At 36.4% G+C, this 13,836-nt stretch overlaps 1 protein-coding gene across 1 annotated transcript in view; it reads left to right on the top strand.

Moving 5' to 3' along the window:
* The first annotated feature begins 237 nt into the window (after nucleotides 1-237).
* Nucleotides 238-13,836, top strand: part of LOC138695025 (uncharacterized) — a 57,531-nt gene continuing 43,932 nt past the window's right edge. The window contains exons 1-3 of the mRNA XM_069819340.1: nucleotides 238-340; nucleotides 1,071-1,174; nucleotides 9,895-10,036. Of these exons, the coding sequence (XP_069675441.1) occupies nucleotides 1,102-1,174; nucleotides 9,895-10,036 (215 nt within the window). The 5' untranslated portion in view covers nucleotides 238-340; nucleotides 1,071-1,101. The remainder of the gene's footprint in view (nucleotides 341-1,070; nucleotides 1,175-9,894; nucleotides 10,037-13,836) is intronic.

Below are 13,836 nucleotides of genomic sequence, written 5' to 3'. Positions count from 1 at the left end.
CATAGCGATGTTCGGTCGGGTGACCTTTGAAGTCAGACAAAAATGCTAATTAAAAGTACTTAACTACTTAAAAATAGCTACTGATAAATTGATAAAACACATGTTAACCTCCTTTGATCCCACTTATCACTCCAATAAATTTCTCCAAGTAGCTTTACTTCACACTGTATTTTGACGGTACTTATGCTAACTTGACATTATCTTATCCATTGCCTCCTTATCTCCATACAATTGTAGCTTGCTTTATCACGGAACGTTTCTCACTGGTATTTCCTTAAATTTACGTTGCGCCTTGAAAGAAGTTATGGTTTAGCTGTGACAGTGTCCGGTTCCAGTCATAGTAAGTACATACAGAACACCTTAAAACTGGTTCTTGAACATTTGTGCTTAACTCATCTAGATAATTTTGACACCAAGATACTCTAAAGTAATTACTAAGTGCATACTGGGTGTTCAGTTCAAAGTGTGTCATGGCTCGCTGTATGCCGTCATGTGGCTAGCCGATGAGCCTAGAGAATTCAATCTTCCTACATTTCCGCAGAGGCGTATTATCTATGAGCCAGAGAAGTTGGCTCGCAAGTACGGCGTTACGTACGGTAACTCCAGTAGTGGCAGGAATGTGAACTGTTTGGAAACACGTATTGTCGGCATATGGGGAGGGGGTTAAGACGATTACTTACGTATTTGTTGACATTAACTTCGACGGTCAACATGGACACGGAGGATTTGATTTGTGTTGTGGAATGTTGCCGTACGCAACCGATAATAACAAATATCCTGCGTACGACTTTCCGGCGCAAAACACAGTTCGAAAGAGATTATGGTAGCACACAGACCGTACAGACCGCCATCTGTTGCTACGACGTTCAAGTTATACCGTACACGTTCTCAAGTTCAGATTGAACGCCTTGAATAATAGGCAACTTCTCTGACATATAAGCTGAAACTCGCTTCAAATCGGTGACTCAACAACAGTGACGTCATGACACACTTTGAAATGAACTTACGTGTGAATGGTATCTTGGAAACTGGGATATTCATAAATAGGTACGATCTTGCAATGTTCGCAGTTGCAGAAGAGTTGTCTTCGTCCAATTCAGAATGAGTTCGTGCGTGCACTGGGCCATATTTCTCCTAGCAACATTCTCTTCCGGCTGGCAACTGACACAATCAGGTGACGAAAAAATGAATTAATTAGAAAGCACTGAGATGGAGCACAGAATTGAATTGACAGCTTCGCTTACACAAATTCGAGTGCTGCTGAGTTACAAAGATTTTTTTTTAATGTTTCTCTGTCTATGTGGATGTTTGTTATCTTTTCACTCGATAATGACTGAACCGATTTCTATGAAAATAGGTATATACATTAAATCCGGCCTCTCTTAGAATTTAGGGTATATGGAATTTAAAATACTTTTTTTTAAATGGAGGATATAAGGGGGCGTGAAGACAATAAATCGAAATATCTTACTTATTATTTATTTTTTAGAAAAATGTTACATTGCAAACGTTTCTTCCAAAATGTTTCCGACAAGTTTAATTCTATACAACAACTCGACAGGACCAATATTTAACAAGATAAATGAGTTTTAAAATAACAATGTGTTTTATATCAGTGCCACCTCAGGCTAATACAATGAAGTGAATATAAATGAGCCTGCGTTTATATAAAAGGGGCATTGCACAACATACGGAAGATGTTCTATTAACACTATTTTATGTGGATATCATTGCAATCTATTATGTGCATATAAATGTTTATCAATAGAGAGAGTGTTGTGTGTTTGTATGAAGTAATCTCAGAAGATACTTGACCGATTTGGATAATTCCTTCACCATACTGCGAGTAATATGATGTCGTAAGTGAATATTTCATATAAAATTAATAAAAAATGCTGATATTTAATTACAAAGCGATATACTTATTTTATTTCACAGAAAAACTACATGACTCTTTTGTTTGTGATATGTTGGTATTTATTGTTGCTTTGTTGTAATAAAATTCTGGGCAGGATTAATGTTTTCAACATACTAATATCTTACAATTTTTCTAATCAGTTGTAGGATTAATAAGAAAAATATTATCAATTGTGGGGTTATTTCGTACTTCCTTATTTTTTGTAAGTGGCATAATATACAGGCGAAGGATAATACAAAAGATCATCTAAAGTAATTCAATATATATTGTAATGAACTGATAATGATTAGTTAGTTAATTTTATGTAATTAAGGTCAGTGTTACAATTTTTAGGTTATTTTCAATAATTTAAGTAATCTTGTTTTACCGTGCTTGGTTCGGAAGCATATCGAAGTTTCACCAAAAATTTCAATGTAGTGACAATAAAATTAGTAATCTATGTGCATCAAATAAAGCATTAGTATACACTACCGTGGCAAACTTAAAAATGTAATTAAGTAATGCAAATGTGTACTTTAAGAAATATTTAATGTGCCGCGTATATATTTGTAAATTGATTCCATCTCTCACTTAAATATGATCATAAAAAAGCAACGTAGTCAGACTTGATGAAGATTGTTCTATGGTAGTAGAAAGAAGGAAACAGGCTAAATTGAAATTCTTGCAGGATCAGTTGAGGCGAATAGTGATAATTATTTCAATGCCTAAAAGTTACAGAAGAATGGAAAACGTTACACAACACAGAACTGCACGATAGTATTCTTCACCTAACTTATTTGATATTGTTTAGTCAACTGTCCGAAGACAGGTCTGAACCTCAGAAATGATACCAAGAAGGAACCACTTACGGTTAGGAACATTAAATCCAGACAATTGAGATTCCAGGACTGTAACACATATGGGTGAATCCATAAATGCGAATAGTGTTAATTGGAATATATGAGGGAAAAATATCTTTGGGGAGGCAGAGACGTAGATGGGAGCATAATATTAAAATGGATTTGAGGTAGTTGTGATATGATGGTAGAGACTGGATTATTCTTGCTCAGGATAGGGAGTGACGGAGGGCTCTCTCTTTGACTCCCCTCATGTAACGTGAAAAATAAAAACGTTTGTCGCTTATCTATTTAGAGAGTGTCAATGTCTTATTTTGAACGTGTGACTTCGATGTTAGTAAATTTTTTTCTCACTGTACAAAAGAGATTTTTCCAAATTTTGTCTGTGCTTTCCTTACAAGGGAAGTATCACACCCCACATGCCGAAATTTACATCGAAACTTTGGTGACATAACCGATGTACTATGAGAAGGCCACGTGAAAAATATTAGTTGCCTGTTTCTACTGCAAGGCCCCGAAATAAACCCCGGAATTTTGCATGTAAGTAATAGGGAAGTGGATACTATTGGCTACTAGTTGGAATGGACAGCCCTTCCTGTGTGCAAGCCAGTGGAGCGGTGGGTGGCCATCAGCAGCGAACAGACGTACGTTTTTCAAGGTCAGTAATACAAGCGGACGATACAGGGTTATAGGTCTCGCAAGTATGGAATACCGACGGAAGGAATGCGAATCAAACACTGCGATAAGGAAAAGCGGGCGACAGGAAAGTTCACGAGATACCTTTAATGATACTCAAGATGTGTGACAATGAAGAGTTTATTCGTTATGCATGGTGCCGAAAAGAATTGTGTTTTAAATATTCAATCGTTGCCAGTCTCTTCTGTCTCTTGTTTATACTTCATTGAGAAGATGGGACGCGAGAGAGTTTACTCCATTTCACACACGCACTCCACTCCCCTCGCCAGTGAGCCAGCTGCACCGCGTTATCGTCTGGCCACAGAAAGATTCCAGCTTCGAAACAGGCAGCTAATGTTTTGCACGTGATCTCCTCGTAGCACATCGGTTATGTCACCAAAGTTTCGAGGTTAGTTTCGGCATGTGGGCTGTGATACTTCCCTTGTTAGACATTTATATATGAATCCTAAAAATTATTCTGCGTGTTCAGTTCAAAGTGTGTCATGGCTCGCTGTATGTCGTCATGTGGCTAGCCGATCAGCCTAGAGAATTCAATCTTCCTACACTTCCGCAGAGGCGTATTACGTATGTGCTAGAAAAGTTGCCTAGCAAGTACGGCGTTCATTCTGAAGAGTACTTACCGATACGTACGGTAACGCCGGCAGTGGCAGGAATGTGAACTGTTTGGAAACACGTACTGAGGTGAGTTTTTTCTTACTGTCGGGATATGGGGAGAAGGTTAAGACGATTACTTACGTATAGTATTTGTTGACATTAACTTCGACGGTCAACATGGGCACGGAGCATTTGATTTGTGTTATGGAATGTTGCCATACGCAACCGATGATAACAAATACCGTGCGTACGACTTCCCGCGCAAAACACAGTTCGAAAGAGGTTATGGTAGTACAGAGACCGTACAGACCGCCGTCTGTTGCGACGACGTTCAAGTTATACCGTACACGTTCTCAAGTTCAGATTGGACGCCTTGATTAATAGGCAACTTCTCTAACATAAAAGTTGAAACTCGCTTCAAATCGCTGACTCACAACAGTGACGTCATGAAACACTTTGAAATGAACACCCAGTAGTGCAATTGATTGTCTCTCATAGGAGTTACGACATGTTAATGTTTAACGGTGCTGCTAGAGTCTAGCAGAACAAACCGTCCACGTACAGGTTCCGTCACGTCAAAACATTCTCCTCGAGAATCCCAGACGGTCCGTGCCGTTGACGGTCCGTGACGTTGCCTGTAGGCCTATATGTGAACGCTACCATATAAAATGCGTTGTACAATATTTTGATGTAACGCTGCTGGTACGTGACGTGACGTTGACGTCCCGTATAATGTGAATCGAGCTTTTAAAACTGTCGTCAGTGAGTAAATATTTCTTCTATATGTAGACAAGATTATGGCCACAGTAATTATTGAAAAAGCGTTTGTATGTTCAGCGTAAGTATTATTCAGTTTCATCGAAATTCTGAAAAATGCAGAATCAAAGCTTTAATTAACCAACAAATGTGAACAATAAATCAGTCAACAGCGAGTAAACATTTTTATGTGTTATGTTATGTTTTATTTAACGACACTATTATGTTTTGTTATGTTTTTTATTTAACGACGCTCGCAACTGCAGAGGTTATATCGGCGTCGCCGGATGTGCCGGAATTTTGTCCCGCAGGAGTTCTTTTACATGCCAGTAAATCTACTGACATCAGCCTGTCGCATTTAAGCACACTTAAATGCCATCGACCTGGCCCGGGATCGAACCCGCATCCTTGGGTATAGAAGGCCAGCGCTATACCAACTCGCCAACCAGGTCGACGCTCGCAACTGCAGAAGTTATATGAGCGTCGCCGGATGTGCCGGAATTTTGTCCCGCCTGTCGCATTTAAGCAGACTTAAATGCCATCGACCTGGCCCGGGATCGAACCCGCAACCTTGGGCAAAGAATTCCATATACCAACTCGCCAACCAGGTCGACATTTTTTTTATTTGTAAACAAGATTACGGACATACTAATTATTGCAAAAACTCTTGTGGTGTTGCGTAAATATTTTCAGTTTCACCGAAATCCTGAAGGACGTAAAGTCAAGTTTCAATTAACCACATTTGTGAACAATAAAAATGTCCGCAGTGAGTAAACGTTAAATCTATGTGTAGACAAGATGATGGACATAGTAATATTGTAAATAATGTTTATTCTTTGTTTGGCGTACGTATTTTTCAATTTCACCGAAATCCTAAGGTCGCAGAGACAAAGTTTCAATTAACGATATCTCTGAACAATAAAACTGTCGACATTCAGTAAATATTTCTTCTATCTGTAAACAAGATTATAGACAGCGTAATTATTGCAAAAGCTTTTGTGATTTTGGCGTATAGATCAGTAAATTTCACCGAAATCTAAAAGGAAGCAAAATCAATGCTTCAAATAACCACATCTGTGAACAATAAAACTGTCGGCAGAGAGTAATCATTTATTTTATTTGTAAACAAGATTTATGTGAAACATGTATGTGTCTAACAATATTCTAAAGCAAATCCATTAGTGCAGAGATTACCTACGAGTGTCGACCTGCTGCTGAATCTCGAGGACGCTTCGGTGGGTTCCGAAGAGGCTCACAAAAATGTACAGTAGTGGCAAAAAAATCGGACCGACTCTTGTAGCTGATTTCAGAGCCTTGTTCACTCCAGAGCACGATAGACTGGTAACTAAGACTTTCGTGGTTCGAATTCTGCCCGGAAAGGAAAGTTTTTTTTATCCCTTATTCAAATTTATTCCCATTTTCTAACCTAATAGGTGAGTAGTAATTACCTAGTAAATAAGTGAATAAGAGTGAAGTTTGAATTTTATAGTTTGGAACAGACTCTAAAGTCCATCCCTCATCCCACTGAAGGCTTCACTTCACACAACGAAAGTAATATAAAATGCTTGACAGCAGGTTAGTTTAAGTGAGGTCTTTGACCACTACTGTTCTTTTGTCGATACGAGGGTGTATTTAGAATTTATGTTTGGAAGGGGAGAAACTGTCGCCATGTCCTGGATAGAAGTTGTGTCCTCAACATGATTCGGAAGGGATGTCTACTGTAGTAGACAGAATTTTTAACACAAAGTTTGCAAGAATGCACGCTGTGTCTACAATTTGTTTTGTCATTCACACTCCCTCATCTGGAAGATCTGGTAGCAAAAGGGAAGCGCAGAAGGAGGAGGAGACGGAGAATGAAGGCACTGACATGGACCACCCCTGATTGAAACACATTGTAAACTCTCATTAAAATCTATAGTTTTCCCTTAAAACCTTCATTTTGTTGCATGTTATTTTTCTTTATCTTAGCCAAATTCCAGGAAGTTTCCTCCTCTCTTCGAGATTTGCAGGGCACTTGTTGAAACACGGGGAATAAGTTTTAAGAAGGTGTCGTGCGAGGACAGTGAATAATATTAAATGTCATTTTCTTTTAATTTTATGTCATTTTTCCATTAGTTTAAGGGCATTTTAATGATCATTTTAAGTAGTTTTTATGTCATCAACATCCGCCCCCTACACATAAGCCATCCATAACTTACTGTTGTGGGTAATTATTGCCAGCCGGCATGCTTAAAATTGAGTTCCCAATTAAGTTGACATGTCAGTTTCAGTTCAAGTTACACTGAATAAAGGAGTTAATAGAAAAATCTTCCTAAATTACAATGCTTCGATATTATAAAAGTAAGCCTGGGAGTCGAAGTACAAAAAACCTATACTTGGGAAATGCTTTGAAGGCTGTGGAAAATAATCAGATATCAGTAAAGAAAGTGACGGAAGAGTATGACATAAATACGAGGGTCATTTCATAAGTCATGGTAACTGTGTTATAACATCTAATAAACTGAAGGAATAGAAATTCACAGTGCGATTGAAGGTCACTGGAATGTGCTTCGCAATATTCTAGCCCGCAACTACTAACAAATAATAATAATAATAATAATAATAATAATAATAATAATAATAATAATAATAATAATAATAATAATAATAGTAATAATAATAATAATAATAATAATAATAATAATAATAATAATAGACGAGATCCTTCATCCATCCTACGCATACGCTCACCAAAGTCTCCTGGATACTGAAGAAAGACAAGATCGACTGTTCACATCAATGAGGTTAAGATGGAAAGTGATAGTGCAGACGAATAATAAAACTAGAGATTTAATTCAAATTTTCGCCAAAAAGGAAGAGAATGAAAAGTATTTGGGTACTGAAATAGTTAATTATATTTTCAACATGCAACTTTGATTAAAACTATATTAACTAAAGTAGCCTACAAAAATGAATAATAAAAGAAAAACTATTTTGTGCGAGACCGTGCGTATTTGCTTGGTTTCCGCACAAAGCCAATCCGCGAAAAGTCTAAAATTCCACATTCAGTATTCGCAACCTAACACACACAACAATTTCCCTCTTCTTACAGCTTAAGTGTCATATTGATTTTACTGCTTTAGGCTTTTAACATATTATTTTTAGAGACGTTCAAAATAGTAATAATTATAAATTGGAAACTTACCACTGCAATTTCACCTTAATTTCACTGTTAATTATTGCTTTTAAATATTTGCAAAAATTAAGTAAACTCTACTACTCCACTAAAGTTTCTGCATTCGTGATGCAAGTAACATTAAGGAAGCCGCGAAAAAATCAACAAGATTCCAGATGCCGATGTCATTACTGCAATATGTTATATAAATAATATTGTTAAAATATTAAAGTGAAAAATAAATCATTACACAACCTTAACCGTTTGTTTTAAGTTCGCATTTATAGACTGGGGGGAAAAAAAGACAGACGTATATCACGGCCTGCTGGAGTATAGTAAACACAGAAAACATTTTAAAGCAACAATGTTGAAGATAGATATTTTTGTTTTGCAAATTTGCCGTCATTGAACAGAAACCAAGATGGAGATTTCATTGCAACTAATTAGAAATTCCACTTTCAGGTATGAAATAAACGATCTTCGCACAAAATAATGTACGATACACGAGCGGTAAGTTTTCTTTCAATTCTCGTAAATGAAAAAAGCTCAACTACGTTTCGCTTTTTCAAACTTTTCCTCGAACATGAAAACTTCAACATACAGCTCTTGTAACGCATATTAGTATTTTGTTTTAGATGACACGACATCGAATTAGCGGAATTCGTACCTTCCATATCTGTTATCTTTTTAAAGAAATTTATCGAAATTCTATTTTCTGCAATTTGAATTAGCTGCGAAACGATAATAATTCTGCAGCCCGTTCCCAGGAAAAGATGATCACAGTTATAAACATCTCTGGATTTAGTACACGATGATCCGAAAAAGCGTTCCAACATCATCCAGTTCTGTTTCAATCCCTTAGCAGAGACCCAACCAGCGCATGTACGTAAGATAATCCATGATTCGTACATGAACTGACACATGAAGAGTTTGTTGGAACGAAGCTCACAATATTTGCAACCGAAGGCAACAAACTCACACATTGGTCAATGAACACGAACGTCAGTGAAACAGCTGCGACACGACAATGTCACGTGCTCGCGCTATGTGCTGGCTGCTCGCTGGCCATGATCACGCGTTGTTCACAGCAATGCGTTCCAATAACTAAACGTAACTATGTAAATATTGAGAATATAACGTTTGCTTATATGACATTTTTTGCTCAAAATGTCTTTAGAAATAAGCTCCGTAAGTGGCGGTAAATCCTCGTGAATCATCCTGTATATACGTGTGCAGCGACCATCCTATAATATAAGAATCTTAAAAAATGGGAATAAGTTATTTGTGATGTGATTTATTTTATTTATTACAATACTAATGAAACAACTAATACTGAGTAATAAAGTGCACACATGAATAATAATTTAGCAAAAAAAATTATATGGTTCTCATAACCGTTCATTCCTACAGCGGTCGATGAGATGGAAGCGTTGTCTCTTTATTAAAATGTGATCTCAACTTAACTATTTTATCAGTCACGAGGAAAACAGACAAAAACTGGAAACTAACAATAAGCGATATTAAAAAACACGCGACATTGTAAACGAGAATAACAAATTAAGGTCTTGAAATGTAGATAAGTATGCGAATTATATAACCTGCATACATAAATAAATTTAATATATACAGGATGTAAAAGGATTACGTTGAATAAATGCACGGAATTGTAGAAGGTGATATGGCGAACATTATTAATGTACTCGTGATCGGAAATGTGGAGTGAATGATTCACAGCGCTATGAATGTTTGATTTCTAGTCTTGTGATAGAAAAGTTTCCACGCAATGGGTTGATAGTACTTGTAATATATCATCTCACTGCTGCAAGTATCTCACAGATACCTACGCGCAAGAAATAACTGATAGACAACCTACTTTGTCACTGTTCTTAGTATATATTTAAAACTATAAACAATCTAGATATCAAAAATCCTTTTTTCAGGTTTTCAACCCGATAATGTCGGAGAAACTTACGAATTTGCAAATGAAGGTGACATATCTTGCACCAGAGAATGCACTAAGGACTCTCTTCCTCGCCTCTGTCACTACCAATTCTCCCTTGAGAATTACAACACATTATCACTGTAAGTAAGCAATATGTGTGCTGGAAGGTGGCTTGGGTGACAGTGAATCTGAAGATGACACATGGGTCTTCCTGTATCAGCCATGTTAGAGCCAGGTCCCATTCTCGGACGAGTTCCAGGTCCCGGTGCCCCAAATGCTTCGTAATCAGCATCGAAGACCCATAATAATAATAATAATAATAATAATAATAATAATAATAATAATACAAAGAATAATAATGTATGTGTTTAATTAACAAGTTTCCAAAGTTTAATTTTTTTATTAAATATTTAGCACATGGATTGAAGTACCACCAATAATAATTCACGACTCAACAATTACGTCATCACTCGTAATAATAATAATAATAATAATAATAATAATAATAATAATAATAATAATAATAATAAAACTGTCGTATTCTTATGAATTTAATGTTGGTAATACTGTATGGCTTAAAGTAAATCCACTAATCAATCCACTAAATGCTACTTCAATATGGATTAAATAAGGAATAATAATAATAATAATAATAATAATAACAATAATGTATGTGTTTAATTTACAAGTGTGCTAGATTAATTTTTTTTATCAATTACTCAGCAATTGGCTTAAAGTACAACCATTTACGCCATCAATAATTCCCTCATTCAAATTTCAATTAACATATATGCACTTGCGAATTTCCAACCCTCAAAACCCCACGTCGACCTGGTTGGCAAGTTGGTATAGCGCTGGCCTTCTATGCCCAAGGTTGCGGGTTCGATCCCGGGCCAAGTCGATGGCATTTAAGTGTGCTTAAATGCGACAGGCTCATGTCAGTAGATTTACTGGCATGTAAAAGAACTCCTGCGGGACAAAATTCCGGCACATCGGCGACGCTGATATAACCTCTGCAGTTGCGAGCGTCGTTAAATAAAACATAACATTTACATTTCTCAAAACTCCACTTCCCATTCCCCATTACTATTTATCAATTAAATTATCATTTTAAACTTACATGAACGTGTTATTACGTCACCCCCCTTTCAACTTCAATTATATGATTGCACCTATGCATTTCAAATTCACACCAACTTTATGACGTCACACATTAGTACACATCTTATGACGTCACACTTTAACCTTGCACTTTATGACGTCATACATTTGTCACGCCCCTTTATGACATCACACATTAAGCAACGCCCACTTGTGGCGTCACTTGCCAACGCAACTATGACGTCACTTGCCACGCCCACTTTCTACCTACCTGCCCACCTAACCTAGCACATGAGTAGCCGTCATTTGTATTCTACTAACTTCTGGCTATTCTAAAATAAACAATCAATTTTGAAGGAAATCATGACACAGTCATCATGAAGAATGTAAGGTTTATTTTTACGAGTATACGAGTACAGTATAATTGGTGTGAATTGGAAAGAGGGGAAGAAACGAGTCAAAGTCAGAGGATAGGAGAACTGTCAGAAGAAAGTGAAATAGGAAGAGGAGTACGACAAGGATGCCCTTTATCACCTACCCTTTTCAACGTCTACTTGCAGGATTTAGTGAATTTCTTTTTCATTTTTTGGGTTATTTTACGACGCTGTATCAACATCTAGGTTATTTAGCGTCTGAACGATATGAAGGTGATAATACCGGTGAAATGAGTCCGGGGTCCAACACCGAAAGTTACCCAGCATTTGCTCGTATTGGGTTGAGGGAAAACCCCGGAAAAAACCTCAACCAGATAACTTGCCCCGACCGGGATTCGAACCCGGGCCACCTGGTTTCGCGGTCACACGCGCTGACCGTTACTCCACAGATGTGGACAGAATTTAAGAACATGGGAAGAGTGATAGTAGGAGGAAGAATAATAAAGTGTATAAGACTTGCTGATGATACGGCGTTGTTAGCAGAAGAGGAGATGATACTAAGGGATATGCTACTAGAGCTAAATGACAGCTGTGAGTTGTATGGAATGGAGACCATGGTCATAGGGAAAAAAGTAAAGAAGGTAAACTTGCGAATTCTAAATGAGTCAGTAGGGCACGTGGACAGCTTCAAATACTTAGGGTGCACTATAGCAGTAACACGAACTCCTGCCAAGAAGTCAAAAGGAGAATAGCAATGGCAAAGAAAGTTTTTAATAGAAAAAAGAACATCCCTTTAGGCACCGTTTTCATTTTACGCACTGCCAAAAAAAATGCTATATTTAGTGCACAAACATCATTCACTAATCTATACTAATAATAAATCTGTAGCCGAAATTTTTCTGGTAATTTTCGATTTTCCAAAAATAATTGCTCCTAACATATATAATTAACCACCCTGAAACCGAACATAGCTTTTTTTTAATTTTTGTTTGTATGTCTGTCTGTCTGTCTGTATGTTTGTTACCTTTTCACGCGATAATGGCTGAACGGATTTCGATGAAAATTGGAATATAAATTAAGTTCGTTGTAACTTAGACTTTAGGCTATATGGCACTCAAAATACATTATTTAAAAGGGGGGTTATAAGAGGGCCTGAATTAAATAAATCGAAATATCTCGCTTATTATTGATTTTTGTGAAAAATGTTACATAACAAAAGTTTCTTTAAAAGTAAGTTGCGATAAGTTTTATTCCTTGAAAGATTTTGATAGGACTGATATTTAATGAGATAAATGAGTTTTAAAATTAAAATAACTGCCATCTAAGGCCGTGTAATGAATTAAAAAACAAATGACTTCGTCTATAAGGGCCTTGGACAGCAACAATCGAAAGCTATGAAAGATAACCTACAGATAATGTTTCTGTATGAAGTAATATCGGAAGCTAAATTAACCGATTTGTATAATTATTAATTCACCATTGGAAAGTGTAGTTTCTCTAGATGGACATAATGCTATAATGTTATCACAGCAACTTCTGAGTGAATCGAGGACAGGTAAGATTAAAATAGATTCTTATGCACAGAAAACTTGATAGGCTATTCTGTATATTCGTTTCCTTTATTTCCTAAACTAATTTTTATGACCAAATGAGTGGTCTCTGGATCAAAATGATCGCATTTTAATTTTTTAATTCAATTTAAATTAAGTAACATAATAAACGATTTATCCTTATATCAAATACGAATGTTCCCTGGATCAAATGTCCTATTTTAATTATATAATTACTTTATATTTATTTCTAACGGGTGCAGCGGAGCGCACGGGTAAGGCTAGTAATATAATATTAGTCAGAAGTATTCTAAGTTAAGTTGATAATAAAAAGAGTAAACTGAGAATAAAATTAATTAAAATAAAATAGCCTATCACCAAATCATAAGACAAAATACGTAAAGGAGTAAAAAATATTGTCGTAATTTAAATAGCGCATTTTACATATTTTTTTTTATTTTTAATTTAAATTTAAATGTTAGTATTTTATTACCGATAGAGATACTTTGAAATCATGATATAAATTTTTTATCCATAGTTAAGGCTGTATTTTTCTGCCAGCAATTGTAACGCATTTCGTTTCTTCTTGTAACGTTTTATTTTGCGTGGAATAAAGTTAATAACATAGCTTAAAAAATTTGTTCCATTTGAATTTCGTTTCCGACATCACAATGACTTCACGTTCCCCCAGTTCACCCAGCTTCTTGGCTAGTAAGTACGAAATCTTCAACCAGACCTAGACGGACAGCGCAAAGGATCGATCCAATAGATGGAAAAGTAAACAAGCCGAAGTCTGTTCCCCCACTTCCACTCAATACTCCGCTATGAGTTAACCTGTATGTCTCCTACTGGGACATCAATTTCGAAATCTGTTATTACACAAATAAAGCGTTTTTCGAAGAAATGAAAAAGGAA

This window comes from Periplaneta americana, chromosome 1, assembly GCF_040183065.1.
Source record: "Periplaneta americana isolate PAMFEO1 chromosome 1, P.americana_PAMFEO1_priV1, whole genome shotgun sequence".
Taxonomy (NCBI): Eukaryota; Metazoa; Arthropoda; class Insecta; order Blattodea; family Blattidae; genus Periplaneta; species Periplaneta americana.
This window is presented reverse-complemented; position numbering and strand designations above follow the sequence as displayed.